Source organism: Danio rerio, chromosome 15 (genome assembly GCF_049306965.1).
Source record: "Danio rerio strain Tuebingen ecotype United States chromosome 15, GRCz12tu, whole genome shotgun sequence".
NCBI classification, from domain to species: Eukaryota; Metazoa; Chordata; class Actinopteri; order Cypriniformes; family Danionidae; genus Danio; species Danio rerio.
In genome coordinates, this window is record NC_133190.1 from 46769453 (window position 1) to 46795487 (window position 26035).

The following is a 26035-nucleotide window of genomic DNA, read 5'->3' on the forward strand; positions in this document are numbered from 1 at the left end:
CCAGTCTCTGTGTTAAGTCTGTTACACTCACAGACAGGCAGTCAGGCAGTGTAATACAAAGTGTGGAGCAAACTGCATCAAATGATCACTAATTAAAAGGGAAAAAAGAAAAATAGAATAAATATATATATATATATTTATATACTTGTATTTGCAGCAGATCCACGTCCACAACTTCACGCATTGGGTTAAATTAGGCTTTACAGTCTCCTTTACTTCCATTATATCTGTTCTGCTAAGCGAACGTAACCAACCCCGTGACGTCAGACACAACGACATTTCAAGATCTCTGCGCCCTAGGTCTAAAATCTATAGTAAAACATGCCGTTTTTCTGCTAAATGGTTACATTAATCAAGTTTGTTTAATATATTTTTATTAAAGTGGAATCCAATGCACAAAATAAGGTAAACTTGACTGAATGCTTCATTTCCCCTTTAACATATGCTGGCAGTACATCTCTGTTGGTGTCATTTTAACTGAATAAACCACAATATTTCCATGAAAGAATTTCAATAAACTATGGATTGCCATTATTAAAATTCTCTCTTTTCTGTTAAACACAAAAGATGATATTTTGAAGAATGTTGGAAACCAGAAGATTGCGACTTCAACAGTAGGAAAAAAAAATACTATGAATATCAATTGGCAACTTGCTTAAAAAAAAGAAACTCAAATAGGTTTTGAACTAGTTAAGAGTGAGTAAACTCTCTCTTTAAGCTCATTGCTCTTCACCTCTCGTTCTTCTCCTGGAGCTCCAGCAGTGCAGCTTTATGGTCTTTCTCCAGCTCTCCTTGTTCCCGCAGCATCCGCTCCACACGGTGCTGTAACTGGGAGATCAGACCCTCTGTGTGGAAAAGAGAGAAGTTTAACTTCATGGCAAAGCACCGGTTTACTTAATTCCCACAAATTGGTATCCACTATACCTTTCTCTGAGATGATGCTGATGTGATCGGCCAGCTCTTTCTCCAGCTCATCTCTCACGTCTCCTTCATGCGCCAGTTCTTTGCGGAGTTTCTTCAACTGGAAGTGTGGCGTGCTCATCAAATCCTGCATCGGAGAGCTGGAGAGAGTATTTCAGTAAACAATCATATTCATCTCTAGAATATTCCAACATCAAGCAATCTTTGATTAAATAAAAAAGTACATAATAGATTTATAAAGAAGGGTTTCACCACTGGATATTTTACAGCAACACATGTTTTGCATTGGTATTTACCACAAAAATAGCTATAACTAAATAACCTACTTACTCCCAGGGCCAATTTATACCGAAGTTGAGATTTAGCAGCACCATATTGGTTTCGTAACACCTAGTTTCATGAGGCGAGTTGTTAACCCAAAGCTCAACCCCCAATCTGGAGTACCAAGACATACACACAAACACTACAGACAATTTAGCTTACCTAATTCACCTACATCACACTTCTAACGCAGCTGGGGCTTGAACCAGCGACCTTCTGTTAGGTGACACCACTCCACCACCGTGTTGCCCTGACTAAATAACTAACTGAAATTTTATTTCTGGATTTTTTTTCCTTTACTTTTGATCCCAAATGTTTCATTTTGGTGATTCACTTTAAATTCAAATGAGATTGTGCTCTTTTCAAAACAGGGCGGAGCTACAAATGTCTGTGTCAGCATAGTGGCAGATTAAAAAAATATAACTAACGTCCTATGCTAATGGGGGAGAGATGGTCACTACTGGGCAGGGCTTTCCCTCTCTGATGACACGTACAAAGGGAGAATGTCACTCAAAGCGTTTTTTGTAGATTGTTTTTATCAAGTGTGATTAAAACGAATAGAATTAAAACATTTTTACCATTAGAAGCTGCTTATAAATCACAGAGTATTGCCACACAACTGTGTGTAAACCCCTTATAAAACTGATTTTCGCATCATAGGTCCCCTTTAAGTCATTTTAAAATATGTTAACATGTACATTGGTAAATTTTCTACTGAAACACAAAATATGTTGATGTTTATCAATTAATTCGAATAAAATGTAACATTTTTTATTAATTGTTCATTTTGAGAGGCAATACATTTGTAGTCTTCAATGTTATGGCGAATGTGCTTCGCTTATATTAAAGACTTGATTTCGCAGACAGGGTTTTAGACCAAGCCAGGATTTAAATGTGCCTTAGAGAAGAAAAATAAGTGTCCATCTTAAGACAATACAAAGATATTAATATATTCTAAGATCAGTTTCTTTTAGTATAAACAGATCAGACTTGTGCTTTAGTCTGTGACTAAGCTTAAAGCTTAGACTATTATACAAAAATCCCTTTTATATGGGGTTTAGACATAGCTGTGTGGCAAAAGTCTAAATGAAATCAGTATCTAATGGTTAAAAATGTACTAATTTTAAATTTTATAATCACACTTGATAAAGACAGTTTGCAGAAACACTTTGATTGACAGTCTCCATTTTTATGTCATCAAAGGGGCAAAGCCCCGCCCACTAGTGATCATCTCTCCCTCATTAGCATATGAGGTTAGACCTGTTTTTGAATCTGCCACTATGCTGACACACAGGCATTTGTAGCTCCACCCTTTTTTTAAAAGAGCACAATATCATTTGAATTTAAAGCGACAGCCACCTTAATGCCACATTTAAGATCTAAGCCTAAAAGGGTCAGTTTCATAGTTATGAAACATTATTTGTGCGTAATTTTGAGCTGAAACTTCACACAAACATTGCAGGGACATCAGATATTTATTTCATAACTTATAAAACGAACCATAATAGGTCCACTTTGAGCTATTTCTGCAAAACTGTGTAAACTGATACTTGTGAATATTCTGGATTGGATTCATCCATCACCATGGGATCAGCAAAAAAAAAAAGCACACTGACCTGTCTGAGCTGGAAGCCACTGTGCAAAGCTCTTGAAACTGAACTCTGGGAGGACGCTGGAAACGACCAAACATCGGAGACTCCTCATCGATGTAGAATGGAGAACTGCAGCTGCTCCCGCTACTGGAGTTTGCAAGATTCATAACAGCTATAGACCAATGAGAGAGAGGAGATTCATAGATGAGCATAGACTTCATTCAGCATTATAGAGTAGGTCACATTAATTTTGAAAGTGTCCTGATAACGAGTTGACGACCATTACAACAGGTCTTAAGTCAGAAAATGCTGTAATGCTCAGAAAATGTGCTTAATATTAATAAATATAAGATTTGCAGTGATTTTGACATCATTTGAATCAGCTCTGAGCTTAAGTTATATAAACCCCTCCCCTTCCATAAGTCTACTTTTTTGTGATTGGTCAGCTGGCCAAGTCTGTTTTGACTGGTCTTTCCAGGGGTCCGTTCTTCGTACCTCGCTTAAATGATCTAAGATTATTTGGCAGATCCTGGATCTTTACATCTTGATAACTGATCTCTGGCTAATTTGGTTCTTCAAACAAGTTCGTAAATCAGATTAGAATGTCTGGATAAACTGATCTGAGATCGCTGCGTGTGTTGTGAAGGACTGATCTATCGATCCTCGAAATCATGATCAGCAATGCAACGATTGGCTGACGGCACAGCAGCGTAATGACATCATCTGATTATTATTCAATTATCCATGTGAGCAAAATACATCAAATTAGCAGTAAACGGCTTGTCAAATATGAAACGCAATAACTCCACATTTGTTGTGAGCTGCAGGCTTTACACTCTTATGTGTCAAGATTATTCATGATGTATTTCAATGCAAATCAATGTATTTAGTTCTAAATTTAGAAAAGATTTTCTTTATTATAGTAGCCGTTTTTTAATCGGTGTAAAGAATAACTGGTTGTTTACAAAAGCATTTTGATATTGGTAAAGGTGTCTGCAACTTTTGTGAAGCATCAAATCACTATTAACTATCAAAACATGTTTATGTCAGCATAAATGTATTATTGCTTTAAAAAAAAAGTGACATATCGTGCATTTCTATTGTACACAATTTTTACTAAAGCGATCTAAAAAGTTCATATCAATAAGTTTTCTCTGTGCACCACCAGGTGGCAGTCTTTGTACTTTCATTTCGAGGGTGCAGATTGCATAAGTTTTATTAATATGTATAACTTTATTTATTTTATTAATAACTATAACTTTATATGTTAACCTTTTTCCCAAGTGTATATAACTACTACTGTAAGAAAATATCAGAATTCGGAACATACTTTCTCTATTATCTTTGCTTGAACTGAGCCGATCTAATCCTGTTTATATAAATTGAACCTGCTCCCGATCAGATTTGACCTAGCAGAACTGTTGCTATGACAACAACTGTCGGATCAGCTTTGAAGAACGAAACGATCCTGGATCGTGTCAAATCGTCAATATCCAAATTCAGCTAACTGAGAAATCCACGTACGAAGAACGGACGAAATTTTTCAAAACCCCATACATGAGGTGCTCTTTAATCATATAATTTTAAGAATGGTCATGTAAATGTATGTATGTATGTAAGCTTACATCTATATAGTCAACAACACTGAAATATATAAAAATAAAAAGCATGCAAAATTTGACTACTTACAGTCTTGGTCTAGAAATTGATCGAGGCCTTCGTCTAAACACAAACCACTGGCATCATCTCTTACAAAACGAAACATGAAAGTGATGTCCGACTAAAACAGATGAAAAAAAGAGCAATATAAAAACCTTAAGTTCAAGGCTGAGCATTTCAAAATCCAATATTTGTTACAGCTGCACTAGATAATAAGTAACAAACAGTGGTCAATAAATAGTAAAGACTCACCTCTGTTCTTGAATTCAGGGCTACAGGGTTAGTCTTTTTAAAACTGCAATAGCAAAGGAGAAGAGCCACCTGTGCACATACATTAAATAACCAAGTAAACGCATAATATTTGATTTGCAAATCATTTAAATGCATATATAGATTGCATATATTCAGTTACATGAATTACATAATATTAATTTAAAAAGCAGTAAAAAAATAATTGAAAAAACAAGTAACATCTGTTCTTCATACAAACCTTCAACACTACTTTGTTACTTTACATCTAATGAGAGATTAAATTGAAAGATTGTACAAAAAATAGAGCTGCCTAAAGATTTTACTAAAGCATTTACATCATTGTTTGGGGTTAAAAGAGGCATAAAAGGATCAAATTTTTGTCACACAAAAAAGTTATGATTATGATGTTATTCAAAGCATGGGTTTCAAAAATCATCTATACATACTAGGGCTTCACAATATATATCATTTCAGCATTGATATCAGAATGTGATCCCAATAGTCACATCGCAAGATATCCAATGTTGAGGGTTATAATTCATCATTTGTGAGTGTTTCTGATGCCTGTGACTGAATGAGGACTTTAAAAGCATTCAGGCATAATAAATTGTATAACTTGTAACTTTAATAACGATTAATTCTATTGAATTATTCATGAAATAAAGACTTTGCAGTATTTTATATTGAATTATTCAATTGCTATACATGAATATTGCTAGACTTCTCAGAAAACAATTAATTACTGTTTATTTAATTTGCTTTTTCTTCAGTGTATTTATCGGAGATGCAATAAAGTACAGGGTGATAAAAAATAGCCTTAAATAACTTCTGTATTTAATCAAAGAAACATGATGAAACCTTGTTAATTAATCAATGTAAAGAGTACTTTAAGTTTTTACAGTAGAAAATAAGTTCATATGAACTATATGCTATATGCAGCTGGAAGGGAATTTGCTGTGTAAAACATATACTGGATAAGTTGGCGGTTCATTCCACTGTGGCAATCCCTGATGAACAAAGGGACTAAGCCGAAAAAAAATGAATGATATTCAGAAGTCATCTGGTCAAGTTGTATTCATATAGCAGAGTAACAAAATATTGCAATGTAATGTTAAATTCTTTCCAATCTCATGCAGCCCTAATACACTCCAAGCTCCACTAATATGATCATGTTGTATTATTTAAAAATGCAGTCCTTACATATAGCCAAAATAACATTTCAATTTGTAATATTTAGAAAAAAAAAATTAAATTATAGATCACGTTTATATTGTCTGCTTATTTTAGTTTTCTTAATTATTCTAATTAGTATTATTTATTTTAATGCAATAGGTTTACTATATATTATATATATATATATATATTATTATATATTATATATATATATAATATATAATAATATATATATATATAATATATAATAATAATATATTTATATATATATATATATATATATATACATATATATATATATATATATATATATATATTAGGGATGGGAAGATTAATCGATATGTATCGATACGCGGTCATGCGCGTGCACGATGCGAGTGCATCGGTTGAGCAGCAGAGGATGAATGAAATTTTGGAAGCAAATCGAGATGCATCGGTTTTTGCGAGATGCATCGGTTTTTCCAAGATACAGCTTATTTTTTTAATATAGAATGTATTTTTTATTTATTAACAAGTGTTGTCAACCTGTTTTTGGCGCATAATTTAATCGACCTACATAAAGTAAGCCTTAGCAACGGATTTGCGGATGTGTACACTCACACTACAACTCAGTGTTATCAGGTGTGCGGATGAAGCTAGTGGTGCGCCCTCAGAAAGCGCGAGAAGCAAAACAAACATTTTATTCCCCACTGAGTTTTAAATCTAAAGTATGGCAACATTATGGATTTAAGGATGGACGACTTGACAGGACAGATGCAATTTGCAAAATGTGCCGCGCATCTATAAAATACGCGGGCAGTACGACTAATCTGAAATCTCACTTGAAGCGGCGCCACGGTGTTGTTGTGAAAGCATTGTGAGAAAAGCATTGCAAGTTTTTTTTTTCCATGCGCAAAAGTTTTGTGCGCTCTATGCCAATAACGGATGTTATTGCATTGTTCATCTGCAGGGCCGGAGCAAGCTGAACTGCTGCTCTAGGCAGAGGACGATCACGCCGCCCTCAAACCCAATGTGAAAACGAAAGTGACCGGTTATGAAAATGAAGTGACGTGTCGCGGACCTCTATTCTGCCGCCTTATGCGCGGATATAACTGAGGACGCGCGGGTGTCGCGGACCTCTATTCTGCCGCCCTATGCGCGGATATAACTGAGGACGCGCGGGTGTCGCGGACCTCTATTCTTCCGCCCTATGCGCGGATATAACTGAGGACGCGCGGGTGTCGCGGACCTCTATTCTGCCGCCCTATGCGCAGATATAACTGAGGACGCGCGGGTGTCGCGGACCTCTATTCTGCCACCCTATGCGCGGATATAACTGGGTGTTGCGGACGCCGCCCTCTCTATACTGACGCACTAGGCGGTTTTAAACACCTCCTCCTGTTAATTTTTATTTAATTATAATAATAATAATATTAATAATAATAATAATGATAAAAATAATGGGTGTCACGGTGGCACAGTAGGTAGTTTGACCACCTCACAGCAAGAAGATTGCTGGTTTTTTATATTTTTATTAGCCTGTTGTTTACAGTGACAGTGATGTTTCAACGCAGCATAACACTGCTAGTTCACCACCTTAAGTTTTGAATAATCAGTGGCAAAATATAGCTTTGTAAAACTTGTTTTCATAGTTAAAGTTAAATCACAATTCTTGTTGTGCAATGCTTAACCTTTATGTTGAAAGAGTGCAAATATATATATTTTAATATATATTGCACTTATCCATTCTGTTTATCTTGAAAATACTTAAATAATATGTGCTATAGGTTCTAAAATGGCCCTCTACTGTAAACTGACACTCTGGCTCTGAGAGAAAAGCCAGTTTGTAAAAAAAGTCTTGGTTTTGCTTGGTTAATAAATAATCAAACTCATTCAATGGCACAGCATCCTCTTTCACATCATCTCATAAACTTGATTTAATTAGTTAGTGCTGAATTATCGCATCGTATCGTGATATGGGTGTGAATCGTATCGTGTCGCATCGCAATATGTCACAAATTTATCGCTAATATATCGGATCGTATTCTTTGTATCGAGATGCGTATCGGATCGGCATTATAGCTTAGATGCCCAACCCTAATATATATACATACACACATATATGGTAACACTTTATTTTGATGATCTATTTGAGTATTAGTAGACTGTCTGCTTAATATCTGCTGATATGCTCCTTCACCAGACATTTTACTGACTATAGGAAACTTTGCAAGTACGTCAACTTACACTAACCTTAACCCCATGCCTAACCCCAACCTAACAGTCTACTTATAGTCTAATGAGAATTAGTTGGCATATAGATGCAATGTAACTTAAATTCTACAAAAGGACCATCAAAATAAAGTGTGACCTTATATTTTATTATATCTATACATTTAATCTACTTAATTTGAAAATCTCTCACTTCGAGCACAAATACAAACCTTGGCAAGCTGAAGCTCCAGGTCAAGTCCTTCACTGATTTTACCCAAAATGAGGAAACGTTGTCTATCAGTCAGGTGAAAGTCATCTGTACCGAAGGAGAGCAATAAAAGTGCACACAAAAAAAAAAAAAAAGTTACATAAAAGTGTTTTTGCATATGATGCAAAAGTTAGAGCACATACAGTGGAAGTCACATGCAATGCTCAAGTAAGTGTAAAAATGTAAAGAGTGTAAAAATCTTGCTGCTTCTGTAGGTCTCATCTAACAAATCTGATCTTTATTTTGTGAATTCTATGGATTTGCATCAGGTGATTGGCTGGGCCATTCTACTGCTTGATTTTCTTTCTCTGAAAGCTTTTGAGAGTTTCCTTGGCTGTGTTTTGGATCATTGTCTTGCTGAAATGTCCACCCTGGTTTCATCTTCATCCCTCTGCTTATGCAGATGTTGGACTGAAGCAGCTGATATTCATTTACACTGATGAAGGGTCGCTGAAGATCTATTGAGAGATTTCAGTTGCTGTCTGGGCTTTCACTGCCTTTCTACGCCTCCCTTTCTTCATGTGTTCAATAATTTTTTCCTGTGTCATTTAATTTTGTTACACATAACTTCATTTGTAAACTAATAAAGTCAACACCACCTTTAGAAATGTGCTTTCAGAGAAAAATGGTGACGTGTTGAATGCTTATTTCCACCACTGTACATAGTCATGACAGATGTTACAAAAATACTGCCAATTAGAAGCATTTTGAGATAACTGCATGCTACAAATTTGCATAATACAGTATTTAAAGTTAACTTGATGAATTATCCAGTCCAGCATTAATGTCAGACTCAGCACTGATGTAAAGACAAAGATACAGCATATTAAAGTGTAAAAAAAGACAAGGAAATACTTGAAACTCACCATGTAAATCATTAAAGATGATTTCCAGTTTGTTGTATAAGGATAAAGTCTTATAAGCTTCAACGTCCTCCCTCCCCTTTCTACAAAAATAAATGATAAAAATCAATAGTAAATTAAGTTGCTAGTTTTTAAAGCATATTCATTTATAAGGTATAAATCCACAGAAAAATGAAACTTTCCTCAGCATTTACTCGCACACAAATGGTTCTAAACTGATATGAATTTCTTTCTTCTGTCAAACACAAAACAAAATTTTCTGAAGAATGTTGGACAGAAGCACCCATTGACATCCATAGTTGAAATTAAAAAATTACTACAGGAGTCAACGGCCGTTTTCTTCAACATTTTGGAGTATATCTACCTTTGTGTTCAAAGGAAGAAACTCAAACGTGTTCAGAACAAGTTGAGGGCGAGTAAACGATTTTACATTTTTGAGAGAAATATCCCTTTAACTACTAAAGAATCAACTTACAGTTTGAAGCAGATCTCCAAGAGTCGAAAGCCGTCTCTCATATGACCAAACTCCCAGATTTGATTCTCTGGAAACACGCTGTTCATCTGTCAAAAGAGCAACCGTAACTTTAAACATGTTTTAAAACAATATTTTAAACTATAAAATGGACATCATATCATTAAAAACATCAAAATAACAAATAATATCATAATATTTTATCTTCACCCAGTTCTTTGAGTTAAAAAACTAAACAGTAAGACAATCTTACCCATGTCAAAAGTGGTCCCGCCTTGTTCTTATTAAACTTCATGGCGGTCTCTAAAAAACACACATTTTTTAACAATCATGAAGCACATGAGAGAAAAAGGAAACAAATTATGACTTATTTAGTAAGCCATCTTGTTAGAATTAAAGAAGGAATACTTATTTAAAATAGATCATCAAGTAATATGTTTACACTTAGATTGTTAATTACACTTTAGGACAACACACTATAACATATTACAATTGAGGTCAAGGTGGTATTATATTAGCACACATACGTACAGTATTGAAAAGTGACATGGTAACTTTATTGCTTAACACTACTTTGAATTTTCATAGAAGTTGGTTTAATATTCAGACTTTCTAATCATATTAGCAGCCAATGACTATCAAAGTACAACACTGAATACAGTCAATTAAATTATGCTAATGTTGTCATTCCTAGATATGATTTCAGACCGATTATTCAAAGTAACATAGTAAACAATATGGGGAGTGTGTCACTGAACAAATGTGTGAATATAAACCTAACTTTACCTCTATCGATTTTTCTGTGTGATATCGCAGGCAAGTTCAAAACAGCATTAACAGTTAGCATCATTTAGTTGATGGACAGTGAGCAACATACTTTAATAGTCATTAGCTGCTAATATGATTTCCCTATTTATATTATTAAGGAGAAAGTGCGAATATAAAACCAACTCTTACCCGATCATATATTATAGCAACTAATGCATGTTAATAACTAAAAAGAAAAAAACATTTAAGCAACGTTAATTCTGATGACATTTATTTTTTTAATAGAAACACTGAAATACACTTACTATATCATAACGTGCCAACGTGTTATACAGCGCACTTAATACAAATAATATCACAAATACAGCATAATTACGCTCAACTGGTTAGCCGAGAGTGTTTAGCTTTGTTTGTTTACTACGCAATGCTTTGCCCGCTAACTCAGGCTTTCCACGGTTCAAAACAGCTCATCGGAAATGACTGCCTCACAATAAACGCCATATAAAGCACAATATCTTTTTATAAATATAAATAAAACTGTTGTTTTACCGTAATTTTAAGGTGACATCGACCGCTCGCTGAAACTTTTTCAAATTCAAACTCACACTGTATCTGAACAGCTATTGGTCATCACAGGATGACGCCAAGCTCCGTTCTCATTGGCTATCTTGAATAACAGTAACCAATGGAAGCACAGCTTCTTCCGCGAGGAAGTCCATCAAAAATCTCATTTTTAATTACAGGTATAAAACACTAAAATTACACATACTCCACTTAGATTGATAGATTTATAGCTATGCTATAGAGCGATACAGATCGCAGCCACGTGTGGTGAAACAGATAAAGAAAGTAAAGTGACAAGAAACAAATGAAATACATTTCCCAGAATGCCCTATTATGCTAAAGGTTTCCATGGTCACTTTGTTTCGGTACGCCCAAACTGTCTTGACTGTAACTTTTCTATGGAGGTTAAATATTATTGTGTAATATTTTTGATGACAAGTTTATACAAATATTTAGATATTTTATGGTCAAATTAAAAATAAACTGTCAGCAAATTTGTCCCTTTTTTTTTTTTACATTTTTCATCTCAAACTTTGATTCAGGCTCAATAAATTAGTTTTTTATAAATAATCCTGCAGGTCGAAGCATGTTCGGATCTTCAGTGGACTTTTCATTTAAGGAGATTAACACAATTTCAGGTCTGTTTCTGTATTTTATTATATAATCTAAAAACTTAAATAGCACATTACACCTCATTTAAAAAAAAGCATATTTGAGCTTCAGTTTGCCTGAAATTAAACATGTTTCGAGTGAAACTAAATATGATTGTCTGATGAGGATTTATTGTTAACAAAATGAAAAACTAGCTGACGGTATAAGAGTTTTATCAACAGCCATAGAAAAAAACATTTTTTGTTAATAATATACTTTTAAAAACATGGTTGTGCTAAGAGACAGATTAAGTCATATTTCCTTATTATTAATATCACAAATTTCAGAATTAGTTAAATGTAAAATGCATTATTTTTATTAAAATATTGAAATGCTGAGCTTGATTATGATCTATGTAAAAGAAATCAACTATCAGATTGAAAAATTCTAGTTATTTTTCTATTCTTTTTTTATTTTCATGAAAAAATGTTCATTAATTCCTGACTTAAAACATGTTATTCTTTAGGTTCATGTTGCTTTAATCTCTTTTTCAGTTTTATTTGTTCTCATTTATATTATTTTATAATCTACATGTTGTTTTTGACATTTATTTTAAAAAGCTATCTATTTATTTGTTTATAAATATTATCAGTCATTTATAGAATAAAATTAAAATGAAATGGCTCATGTAGGTATGGTAAAACCTTTTAGGCATGGGCCAATATAAGATTCTGATGGTGTGATAACCTTGGATAAAAATATAACGGTTTCACAGTATTGTGATTACTGCTCTAGAATATATTATTTTTAAAATGTCTGGGTAAAAACAAAAACGTTTTTCCTCTTTGAAAACTATTCATATATATATATATATATATATATATATATATATATATATATATATATATATATATATATATATATATATATATATATATATAGAAACATTTATAATATTTTGGAGCAATAAACTTGTCAGGCTATTTAATTCAAATGAATCATTGATGTGTGCTGTCCTAATTAGTTTTAAAAACATTAGTTTTGATTTCTTTACAATTTAAAAAGGCATCTTTGGATATTTTTCTGCTGGGGATACTGTTGTCCTGAAAAAAAATGCAAATTAAAAAAAATATTACACACACCTTAGGAACGGTATTACAGAGATTTTGGCGGTTTTAAAACCTTGACTATTCCAAACTGCGGTATACCTTAAAAACAGTTTTCGTCCATACCTAAAACCTCCCTTTTAATATATCTAATAAATATAAGTCAAGATCATTTATAAGAGTTCACTTATTTACTGCAATTGGCCTGAGTGGTTTGACAGACATAATCGAAATTAGAATCAGGTATGAAAATCTCATATCACGATATAAGTCATCTCATGTCCTATAACAATATATATCACATTATATTTCTTCAATTTCTGCAAATTTAATCAATTCATAGTTCATTAAATATTTACCACATTTAAATGACTGTTTCTTTTTTACATTTTAGAGTATAAACTCAAAAAATGTGCTCATTTATATGCTCATATTTCTCACTTTATTTAGAATTTCAGGTCATATGTTTGATGAAAACAATTGTAATTTAAAATTAATATTAATAAAACACTTGTTTAAAAACTAGGTCCAACATAAAAATGAAAAACATTGCTAAATAAAATACAAAGCGTAACCATTATATTCTCATGATCTGTCTACATCCCCATAATGGTGTAAAATATTATGCTGATATAAATTATAAAACGTATTACTAGTAGTGTAAACAATGCATTTTGCAAAACCACATTATAAAAGATGGAGCATAATAATATGAAACGATAGACTTTTTATTTTGTCCATATAATGTTAGACAGTTAGTCAGACTTATTAGCCCTCATGTAATTTGTTTTACCCAATTTCTGTTTAACGGAAAGAAGATTTTTTTCAACACATTTCTAAACATAATAATTATAAAAGCTCATAACAGATTTATTTTATCTTTGTCATGATGAAAGTAAATAATATTTTACTAGATACTAGTATTTAGCCTAAGGTGACATTTAAAGGCTTAACTATAGGTTCTAGGGCTGCACAATATATCGTTTCAGCATTGATATCGCAATGTGTGTGTCCGCAATAGGCACATCGCAGGATATGCAATATTCAGTTGGGATTATAGTTGATCAACAATTGAGAATACATGAGAACTGTGGAGTTGTTGCGAAGTGTAACCATAACAGAGTGAAACTTTATAATTTGCATATGTTTTACAGGCGTTTCAAGAGACTGTAAAGCATTTGGACATGATAACCTACAACATTTGTAATGAAGAGTAATTATAATTGCAATTAGTTTGTTTTTTTTTTTATACATTATTCACACCCTTAGAATATCACCCTAATCAGTCTACATTAATGACCACTCCTCCCCCAAACAGAGCAATATAAAGCCATCTGCTAATATCAGGGCTCAACAATAAGAACTGCCCGGTGGCCCGGGGCCAGTGTGAAAGACACTCGGGACAGTAGACAGGATTGTTACTGGCCCCTAATGGCCCCTATCGCAGTAACGTTTTTTTTTGTAACGTGGTAACAACCAGTACAGCGAAAAGATGGCAACATGGCGGCAAAATTAAACAATGAGGCTAAAAGAAAACGTCTGTTTCTAAAGTCTTAGAAGAAGACAATTACATGGGAACAAAATTAAGAAACTGAAAAAAAAAAAAAAACAGTTGTCAGTTTGGCAAGCCATTTTTATAAAAATTATTTCGAATTGCATTAAAATACCAGCACATTTTTCATACTGCTATTTTATTTGCATAAAATCTTGAATTTTGCTCATTATACATTTATTAACATATTTAAAATGTTTAAATTCTAGATACACAGGCATAACTTTGCCATTATTTAAAATATGTGGCTAAGAAATAGCTATTAACTTTTTCGTTTTTTTTTTTTTTTTTTTTTTTGGCAGGGCAAGTGAAAATCTCAACCAATGGCCCGATCGGACCCGTATAAAAAATCCTTAGCGTTGAATCCTGAATATTGTATTCATATCGCTATATATATTGAAGAAAAACAAAACATTGCAATGTCAGATTTTTCCAATATCGTACAGCCCTAGTAGGTTCATTAAGTTAGGGTAATTAGACCAATCATCATATAATAATGGTTTGTACTGTAGGTGATTGAAAAAATAAATATTGCTTAAGGGGGCTAATAATATTGACCTTAAAATGTTTTTCTTTTAAATTTTAAAACTGCTTTTATTCTAACCAAAATAGAAAAAATAAGACTTTCTCCAGAAGAAAAAATATTATAGGAAATACTGTGAAAAATTCCTGAATCTGTTAAACATCATTTGGGAAATATTTGAAAAGGAAAAAAGGGCTAATATTTGTATCTATAAACTGTATATATTGTCAATATATTTAGTATTGTCACACTAAATACTTACTCTTTTTATCTTCAGATGTGCTCTCCGATGTACCGAATTCATCTGCTCATCCACCAAAGCGTGACTCTGAGAAGAAGTTTATCAGCATGTCATTCAGACTCAACAACAACTCTATCAAGGACCTTACAGGACTGATGGACACTCTTTCAGCGCTTTTCTCTGAGCCGACTCGTCTGGCCTGGCTCGATCTTTCCTTCAATGAGATTAAACACATCGATTCAGTATGTGAACAATACCCATGTCGTTTCTGCTCTGAATTCATCCATTCATCAGTCTTTCTTCTTTTTGTTAGCAACTCCCAACTTCCAACAATCCAGTCAGTTCCCAAAGATTGAATTTATGCACCACCATAATTGTTTTTTCAATTCAGAACCATTTTAAGTGCATATACAGTTGACGTCAGAATTATTAGCCACCCTGTATATTTTATTCCCCAATTTCTGTTAAATGAAGAGAAGATTTTTTTTCAACACATTTCTAAACATAGTTCCATTCATTCATTCATTCATTTTCTCCCGCTTTTCCCGGGCTGGGTCACATGGGCAGCAGTCTTAAGAGAGAACCCCAGACTTCCCTCTCCCCAGACACTTCCTCCAGCTCCTCCGGGGGGATCCCGAGGTGTTCCCAGGCCAGCCGAGAGGCATAGTCCCTCCAGCGTGTCCTGGGTCTTCCCCAAGGCCTCCTCCCGGTGGGACATGCCTGAAACACCTCCCAGGGTAGGCGTCCAGGAGACATCCGAAACAGATGCCAGAGCCACCTCAGATGACTTCTATCGATGTGGAAGAGCAGCGGCTCTACTCTGAGCTCCTCATCCTGTCTATAAGGATGCGCCCTACCACCCTGTGGAGGAAACTCATTTTGGCCGCTTGTATCCAAGATCTTGTCCTTTCAGCCATGACCCAAAGCAGATGACTATAGGTAGGAACGTAGGATGACCGGTAAATTCAGAGCTTTGCCTTTAGGCTCAGCTCCTTCTTTACCACAACAGACCAGTACATCAACCGCATTATTGCTGCCGCTGCACTGATCCGCCTGTCCATCTCACGTTCCATCCTTCCCTCACTCATGAACAAAACCCCAAGATACTTTAACTCCTCCACCTGGGGTAAGGACTTTCCTCCAACCTGGAGATGTCAAACCACCTTTTTCAGGTGGAGCACCATGGCCTCGGACTTGGAGGTGCTGATGTTCATCCCAGCCGCTTCACACTCTGCAGCAAACCGCCCCAGTGCATGCTGAAGGTCCATGTTCAATGAAGCCAACAGAACAACATCATCTGCAAATAACAGAGATGAAATCCTGTGGTCTCCGAACCGGACTTCCTTCCAGCCCAAGTCTGTGCTTTAAAATTCTGTCTATAAAAGATATGAATAGAATTGGTGAAAAGGGGCAGCCCTGCCGGAGTCCAACATGCACTGGAAACAAGTCTGACTTATTGCCGGCAATGCGAACCAAACTCCTACTCTGTTCATACAGGGAAGAGACAGCCCTTAACAGAGCACCCTCAACAGAATGCCACGAGGGACAGGGTCGAATGTCTTCTCCAAGTCCACAAAACACATGTTGGACATATTCCCATGAACCCTCGAGCACCCTGGAAAGGGTTTGGAGCTTGTCCAGTTTACCACAGCCTGGACGAAAACCACATTGTTCCTCCTTGATCCTAGGTTCAACCATCGACCGGATCCTCCTCTCCAGTACCCTGGCATAGACTTTCCCAGAGAGGCATAATAGTTTTAATAACTTATTTCTAATAACTGATTTCATGACTTTTATCTTTGTCATGATGACAGTACATCAAATTTTTCAAGATACTAGTATTCAGCTTAAAGTCACATTTAAAGGCATAACTAGGTTAATTAGGGAAAATAGGCAAGTCATTGTATAACAGTGTTCAGTAGACAATTGAAAAAAAAATAGCTTAATAGGCTAATAATTTTGACCTTAAAATGCTTTTTTTAAAAATTAAAAACTGCTTTTATTCTAGCTGAAATAAAACAAATAAGACTTTCTCCAGAAGAGAAAATATTATAAGAAATACTGTGAAAATTGTCTTGCTCTCTTAAACATAATTTGGCAAATACTTGAAAAAGAACTTTAATAAAGTCTGTATGCAGATTACAAGGAATATGAATGTAGTTTTCACTCTTTCCTTCAGGTTCTCACTCAACTCAAAGAATTGCGCTTATTGTATCTGCATGGAAATAATATTCAGGAGTTGTCGGAGGTGGATAAACTTGCAGTGTTGCCGTCGCTCCACACCATCACTCTTCACGGGAATCCCATAGTGAGCGAGCGAGATTACAGGTATGATTGAAGGTCATTCATTCATCTTCCTTCTGCTTAGTCTCTATTTCAGAGGTCGCCACAGTGGAATGATCCACCAGCTATTCCAGCATATTTTTACGCAGCGGATGCCCCTCCAGCTACAACCTTGTACTGGGAAACACCCATACATTTTCCTTCTGCTTAGTCTCTATTTCAGAGGTCACCACAGTGGAATAAACCACCAGCTATTCCAGCATATTTTTATGCAGCGGATGCCCTTCCAGCTACAACCCAGTACTGGGAAACACCCATACACAGTCATTCACACATTACGGCTAATTTAGTTTATTCAATTCATCTATAGCGCATGTGTTTGGACTGTGGGGGAAACCGGAGGAAACCCACGCCAACTCAGGGAGAACATGCAAACTCCACACAGAAATGCCAAATGGTCCAGCTGGGACTCGAACCAGTGACCTTCTCGCTGTGAGGTGATAGTGCTACCCACTGCGCCTCCGTGCTGCCCATATTTGAATATAATATTATAAATAATATCTAAATATAAAATTAATTAATATTTTTTTGTCTTTTTTCATACACATTCATATAAAAATGCATACACACACACACACACACAGATTTATACAGTTAAAGTCAGAATTATTCACCCCCCTGTTTATTTTGCCCCCCAATTTTTGTTTAATGGACATTTAAACACATTTCTAAACATAATAGTTTTAATAACTCATTTCTAATAACTGATTTATTTGATCTTTGCCATGATGACAGTAAACAATATTTGACTAGATATTTTTTAAGACACTTCTATACAGCTTAATGTGACATTTAAAGGCTTAACTAGGTTAATTAGGTTAACTAGGCAGGTTAGTGTAATTAGGCAAGTTATTCTATAACGATGGTTTGTTCTGTAGACCAGGGGTTCCCAAATTTTTCAGCCCGCGACCCCCAAAATAACAATGCCAGTGACTCGCGACCCCCAATATCCTCTGAGGTGGTTATAAATACAGAAACCTTGCATGCAATGACGCAGACACACCAATTAAATTTGTGTCAGTGCTTAAAATGTGCCAGAAAGTATAACCTGATGTTATAAAATCAAAATGCATCTGACGCTATTGCTGCCTTTAATATAATGTAATTACCCCAGGGGTCGCAATCCAATAGAACTAGTAACTATAAGCTACTATAGTAACTATATAGTATATAGTAACCATAAACTACTATTTTTATTTTCAGTATAGTTATGGATAAAATATGTTAATTCTTATGGTTTAATAAAAATAAATAGATTTTTGGAAATCACCAGGCGACCCCCCTTCATTGTCCCGCGACCCCTCGGGGGGTCCCGACCCCCACTTTGAGAACCACTGCTGTAGACTATCGAAACAAAAAATAGCTTAAAGGGGCTAATGATATTGTTTCTAAAATGGTTCATAAAAAATTAAAAACTGCTTTCATTTTAGCCAAAATAAATTAAATAAAACTTTGTCCTGTAGAAAAAATATTATCAGACATACTGTAAAAATTTCCTTGCTCTGTTAAACATAATTTAGGAAATATAAAAAAAATTTAAAAGAGGAAAAAAATTCAAAGGGGGCTAATAATTCTGACTTCAACTGTGTACTCTACATCCACACAGATGCAAAAACAATTATGGTCACAATTACATTTTTCACGTTTTTTTCTTTTTTCTTTGCAACAAAAAAGCGAAATAAATAAATAAAAGGCACAGGACGGGATGGATGTTGAGTAAATGAGAACAGTAATTTGTGAAAGTGTTTTGCATCCGCTGTTATATGAACTGGTGATTTTCCACTGTGGGTCTCAGCACTGGTGGCGTTCCTGACACAACAGGTGCTGAAACTGTGGTCAGGATCTGGTTACTAACCTCTGCTGTCCTGTGCATAGCAACACAGTAATCACATATAGTTCTGATACACACACGGCATGTGCAGGAGGGAATGCTTTCAAAGCCAGACCCAGCCAGTCCAAGAGAATGACTGTATATTTAGCAATAAAATTAAATCTATATATATATGTTTTTTTTTCTTCTGCATTGCATATTTTAAAATCAACCACACTTTCTCTACAAATTCACATCCCTGCAATGTAAAAACAATACAAATTGTTTGCTAATATTTTTATTATTATATATATATATATATATATATATATATATATATATATATATATATATATATATATATATATATATATATAATTTTTTTATTTTTATATATACTTTGAAATTATATATAATCTATATAATATTTTTTATGCATTTTGGGATTAAATATGACCTTCAGATATTTAAAAAATAGTATAATGACCTATATATTATTGTGTTTAGTCATAACATAAAAATGCAATTACATGTGTGTGTGTGTATGTTATATGATTTTATTATATATATATATATATATATATATATATATATATATATATATATATATATATATATAAAATCTAATTTAGTTTTAGTTTTCCTTAATTAATTACATTTAATAAATGCATAATAAATCATTTAATCAAACTATTAAACAGATTTTTGGTTTATATATACTACTTATATATATATATATATATATATATATATATATATATATATATATATATATATATATATATATATATATATAATTATTGTTAATAATTATATAAGTAATAATAATAAGTAAATAATATATGTGTATATATATATATATATATATATATATATATATATATATATATATATATATAATATTAAGTAATAAACAATTTAATTTATAATTTGTTTAATAATTAATTACATTTAATAAATGCATAATAAACAATTAAATCAAACTATTAAACTGTTTTTGATGCAACAATTTAAATATTTAAAATATATTTTTAAATATTACTAAATTAACATTCATGTAAACAGTTCACATCAGCTCGTTTATTAAATATTAAGAGATAAAACTTGCATTAATAAATAATAATAATACACATTTGAAATGCTCAATTCTTAAGCCCAAAGCACTACAACAATAGCTAAATAAAAATAACCAACACCTAATAAGGGTACAGTATGTACAACCCAATGTTGAGATTATATTTTTCATTATTGTCATGTTGGAACTGTACTGTAAAATCAAACCTATGTCTCTGCTACTAATAGTGAATTGAGTTGTTTTAACTCAGAGTTATGTTTCTTCTACTGAGCTGTGTTTCTGCCTTTTTTCCCAGGGCTCATTTGATCGCTACGCTTCCTCATGTGAAGATGATTGATTTCAGCGCCGTCACCAAACAGGAACGAGAGTTGACTTCAGTTTGGCAGAAGAGCAGAAACACACACAAATCCACAGGTTACAGCAAATCAGACTGAATCAGACTTCACCAAAATCCTACACTGAAAAAAAAAAAAAGATTGTATTTACAACATTGTTTTAAGGTAAGTGGTTGCAAACTATTTATATGGGCTGAATTTAAACAAACTAATTAAGTTAAACATTATTACATTTAATTTGTTTGTTTAAATTCAGTCCAATTTGCAACAACATACCCTAAAAAATGTAAATCCAATCATTTTTTTCAGTGTAACGTGACATACAGTAGATAGACTGAGTCAAATAAACATTCATTTCGAGCTGCAATAAATCTTGTAGAGTTACTTCAGTCTGCCTGAGTGTTTCTTCATTAGCTGTTGAGATGAAGACACATCAATAAGTGGAGAAACATCTTAGGTAACAAGAAAACAAAAAACATCCATTCAACATATTTTTGAGCTGTCCGCATTACACACAGCTGAACCAAAATTATTTGCCCTCCTGTGAATTTCTTTTTTTATTATTTCCCAAATGATGTTTATCAGAGCAATGGATTTTTTAACAGTATTTCCTATATTTGTCTTCTAGAGAAAGTATTATTTGTTTTATTTTAGCTAATTAATTACTGGAAATTAATTGCAAAAAACAAAATGCGATAAACACGCAAGCATAGTCTGTGTACACAAGTTTTCCCCTTTCGCAGAGTAACATCAGTAAATTCACAATAAATTACCCAAAGGACTTTACCAGTAAATTCAAATGTCTTAAAAGTAATATTACAACTGTTCACAGCAATTTACTGGTAATTTTCCAGAATTAATCACAACAAAAAAAATCTGATATCGTCATAAGCCTAGACTGCTTATTGAAGTTTACCCCTTTTGCAGAGTAATATTGGTAAACTCTCAAAAATGAATGGAACGACTTTACAAGTAAATTTATTAATTGCAAAAATTTCAGAGTAATATTCTAACTTCTCATTCTATAAAATTTGCGCAATTATTTTTCCGTTATTTTAAAAAATGAGACCATTCATAGAATTTTACTGGTAATTTTCCAGAAATTAAACGCAACAAAAAATCTGATATCGTCATAAGCCTAGTTTGCGTATGCAAGTTTAGCCCTTTTGCAGTAATATTGGTAAACTCTCGAAAAATTAATGGAACATCTTTACCAGTAAATGTATTAATTGCGAAGATTTCTGAGTAATATTCCAAATTCTCATTATATAAAATTTGCGCAATTATTTTTCCGTTGTTTTGAAAAATGAGACCGATCAGAGCAATTTATTGGTAATTTTCAAGAAATTATTTACTAACTAGAAAATCTGATATCGTCATAAACCTAGATTGCATACGCAGGTTTACCCACATTTGCAGAGTAATATCGATAAATCCTCAATGATTTACAGAAACGACTTTAACGGTAAATTCAATTAAAATAATTCCATAAATTTCTGAGTAATATTCCAATTTCTCATTCCAGAAAAATTGCGCAATTATTTTTCCGTTATTTAAAAAAAAAAAATGAAACCATTCACCTCATTTTACTCGTAATTTTCCAGAAATTTATCACAACAAAAAAATCTGATATCGTCATCATAAGCCTAGACTGCGTATGCAAGTTTACCCCTTTTGCAGAGTAATATCGGTAAACTCTCGAAAAATTAACAAAACAACTTTAACGGTAAATTTATTAAAATAATTCTGTAAATTTCGAGTAATATTCAGATTTCTCATTCATTAAAATTTGCTCAAATATTTTTCCGTTATTTTGAAAAATGAGACAGTTTACAGCAATTTACCGATAATTGTATGGAAGTTAAATCACAACAAGAAAATCTGATTTTGTCATAAACCAAGACTGTGTACCCAAGTTTACCTGCCTAACAACTGTAAATTCTCTAAAAATTAACTGAACGATTTTAGCAGTAAATTTAATAATTTTGGAAACTTGTATGATTAAAACTTCCCATTGGGGAAAATTTGCGCAATTATTTTTGTTATTTTGAATAAATAGACTGTTTACAGCAATTTACTGTTCATTTTCCAAAAATTATTTGCAAACTAGAAAATCTGATATTGTCATAAACCTAGACTGTGTATGCAAGTTTACCCCTTTTGCAGAGTAAATGACTCTAGTGAATACAAATAATTGCAGAAATTTAGAAATAGTAACAACTTCTCATTCCAGAAAATTTGCGCAATTATTTTTCCGTTATTTTTTTCTGTTATTTCGAAAAATGAAACCATTCACAGCAATTTACTGGGAATTTTTCAGAAATTAAACTAAAAAAAAAAATCTGAAATCATCATAAGCCTAGACTGCGTATGTAAGTTTACCCCTTTTGCAGAGTAATATCGGTAAACTCTCGAAAAATGAACAGAACAACTTCGACAGTAAATTTATTAATTGCAAAAATTTTTGCGTAATGTTCAAACTTCTCGTTCTATAAAATTTGCGCAATTATTTTTCTGTTATTTTGAACAATGAGACCGTTTACAGCAATTTACTGTTAATTTTCCAAAAGTTATTCGCAAAATAGAAAATCTGATGTCATCATAAACCTAGACTGCGTACACAGGTTTACCTGTATTCGCAGAGTAATATCGGTAAATCCTCAATGAGTTACAGAAACGACTGTAACGGTATATTCAATCAAGATATTTCTGCAAATTTCTGAGTAATATTCCAATTTCTCATTCATTAAAATTTGCGCAATTATTTTTCTGTTATTTTGAAAAATGAGACCATTCAGAGTAATATGCTAGTAATTTCCAGAAATTATTCACAAACTAGAAAACCTGATATCGTAATAAATATAGACTGTGTACGCAAGTTTACTTGCAGTCGCAGATTAATATTGATAAACTCTCAAAAAATTAACAGAACGACTTTAACAGTGAACTTAATAATACTGGAAACTTATAAGTAATGGTACAACTTCTCATTCCAGAAAATGTGTGGAATTACTTTTCCGTTAATTAAAAAATTTACTGGTAATTTCCTAGAAAATAGACGCAACAAGAAAATTAATCTTGCATACGCAGTCTGGGCTTATGACGGTTACCACTTTCGCAAAGTAACATCCACCTCAGGCTCATTCTGAAAACATACCGCTATTCGTTCCAGGAGGTACTATTGTTTTGCAGTTTTTGTTTTCGCGAATCCACCAGAGGCCGCTCTGTACTCATTTTTAGATCTCAAATTTCTCTCACAAAAGCCATTTGCGCCTGCTGTTCTCGCGCAAATCCACCAAAGGCCACTGTCGACCGACTGACCGATCGACTGACCTGCCCACCCACTTCCCTAAACCAAAGCAACTGTGTTTTTAAAAGCACCGACTGACCAGCACCCACCCACTTACCTAAACACAAACCAACAGTGTTTTTAAAAGCAATCCAAAAAAAGAGGTCAGCTCGTAAACGCAAAAAGGAACGCGTCATATCACCCCGTAGCGTTCGTTTTAAAGACGAAATGTGTACTTCTGGGTAAATAATTCGCAATCTACAGTGATGTATATAGGGCTACGTGTTCAGAATGAACTTATGTTGGTAAATTCGATAAATACTCAAAAAATTTATGGAATAAATCCAAAACAGTCTGTTCGTGTGAAAGGGATTATTTATATGAGCGTTTATCGTAAACTATAAACCATGAACAAAACATCCTCAAACGTTTTAATTTTGTATAATTAAGTCTTTAATGCATATTTTCATTCAACAAAACAAAAACAAAAAAAAACAGTGTTAACATAATATTGAGCTCAATTTTTTGGTACTAGCCTAAGAAAAAAGTTCTCTCTGTAAATCAGGTAGCATTTACCACATAAACAATGAACACTATTAGTACACTGCAACAAAAACGAACCGAAAACCATTTTGAGTATTGCAACGTAATAGATCCCTTTAAAAACCTTAAAGTAAGAGAATAATGTGCCTTTGTTGATCCGGAGAGCCAATTGTGCCACACTGCCTGTGAGCTCTAGCATAAATACATAAAATCAAAAATAAATAATTACACAAACACACCGTGCGGCATTTCAAACTGCTGTTGTTTCCATTTGATTCAGTTTTAACGGCACACCCACAAAAAAAAAAAAAGCTAACAAAAACAAACATAGACTAAGTTAATTGTGTTTATTGTTAAAAGTGGAACAGGCAAGGTAAAAGTGTCCCTGTTTAATTAGCTAAAAACAAGCTACTGATCGCAAAGCCTTACGACTAAGGCATAACACAGCCAGGGGGCGCTGTAGAGCTGTTCACACTTCCCGCTACACCAGTATTAATCAATCAATCAATCAATCATTCATCCTCGATCATTTTACACTCTGTACATTAAAGGCTTTGACACAGAAACGTCATTTACAAACTACTAAATTCAACCGCAACCATTCAAGCACACAGCTACGTCCAAAACACAGTACACAGTGACAAAAATATCCGTAAATAAGCAGTTTTGTGATTTTATTCAGATTATTATTGTTTATTTATGCTTTTGAATTGCATTATTATTTCTTGCGACATCTTTTAACCTTAAAAAGTGACTTTTATTGACATTTTTAATAGTTTAAAGTGATATATTGTCTGAGTTGGTGTTGTATATTATGCTATAAACACTTTGTATTAGACTGCCAGCTCATTTTCTGCTATTTTACAGACTTATTTCAAAATATATTACTTCTTATACATTATATTATTACTTAAAAAGTCACTTTGGTAAACTGTAGGGTTGCATTTTCGACATCAAAAGCCAACAGAGCCGAGATCAAGCTCCCATGATGCAATTCACAACCGTAAATAAACAGAAACTGTTCATTAACAGATACTTTTCACAGTGTGTGTTTCTCCATAAGACAGGCTGTGTGCTTCAAATAGGCCTGGTTTAACCGCCGTCCTGACTGTTTTGAGTTTAATAGGAAAGGTGCAGATTAAGGAAAGACCCTTTCTCTTCCGCTATAGTAGAGGCGCTTTGTAGGATTGAAAAATGTCTGAATTATTGATATGACATGGCACAGCTCGTCACTTGTTCTGTCATATTTATAAACTGCAATGAGGAACAAAAATATGGAAGTCGGGATGATTTCCGCCATGGGATAAAAAAGGCAACTTTTTTATAACACAATTTTGACATTAATTTAGATTTTAGGTCAAACATCTCTGACTTTCTCATCATTTGAAGGGGTGTCTTAATACTAGCGTACATGAACACTTTAGATGTTAAAGCCATTTGAAATTACCTTCTAAAATTTACTTTTTTCTCCTACCCCTGTGTGTAGGCTCAGTATTTTTACTTTTACAGTGACGGATAAGTTCTTTTCATTCCCTTTAAAGTTAAATAACAGAAAATGAACATAGGAAGCTGAGAAAGACA

At 33.5% G+C, this 26035-nt stretch overlaps 3 protein-coding genes across 10 annotated transcripts in view; 1 reads left to right on the plus strand and 2 right to left on the minus strand.

The window, feature by feature from the left end:
• numa1 (nuclear mitotic apparatus protein 1) overlaps positions 1 to 11090 on the minus strand; it is a 30265-nt gene extending 19175 nt beyond the window's left edge. For 3 of the 6 annotated variants that reach the window (XM_073923215.1, XM_073923218.1, XM_073923217.1), the window contains exons 1-10: positions 10788 to 11090; positions 9968 to 10017; positions 9718 to 9803; positions 9246 to 9325; positions 8342 to 8427; positions 4746 to 4814; positions 4524 to 4614; positions 2859 to 3006; positions 925 to 1061; positions 734 to 845 (exon numbers count right to left, since the gene is read on the minus strand). In XM_073923215.1, the coding sequence (XP_073779316.1) occupies positions 734 to 845; positions 925 to 1061; positions 2859 to 3006; positions 4524 to 4614; positions 4746 to 4814; positions 8342 to 8427; positions 9246 to 9325; positions 9718 to 9803; positions 9968 to 10009 (851 nt within the window). In that variant the 5' untranslated portion in view covers positions 10010 to 10017; positions 10788 to 11090. 6 annotated transcript variants of the gene reach the window in all.
• nlrc3l (NLR family, CARD domain containing 3-like) overlaps positions 1 to 26035 on the minus strand; it is a 480833-nt gene that overhangs the window by 61802 nt on the left and 392996 nt on the right. The window lies entirely within an intron of this gene.
• lrrc51 (leucine rich repeat containing 51) lies at positions 11169 to 25118 on the plus strand. Of its 3 annotated transcripts, none has more exons than XM_073923287.1 (5): positions 11169 to 11225; positions 11625 to 11684; positions 15096 to 15301; positions 17239 to 17387; positions 20583 to 25118. In XM_073923287.1, the coding sequence occupies exons 2-5, from the start codon at positions 11633 to 11635 to the stop codon at positions 20719 to 20721; spliced, it is 546 nt and encodes a 181-aa protein (XP_073779388.1). In that variant the 5' UTR covers positions 11169 to 11225; positions 11625 to 11632; the 3' UTR covers positions 20722 to 25118.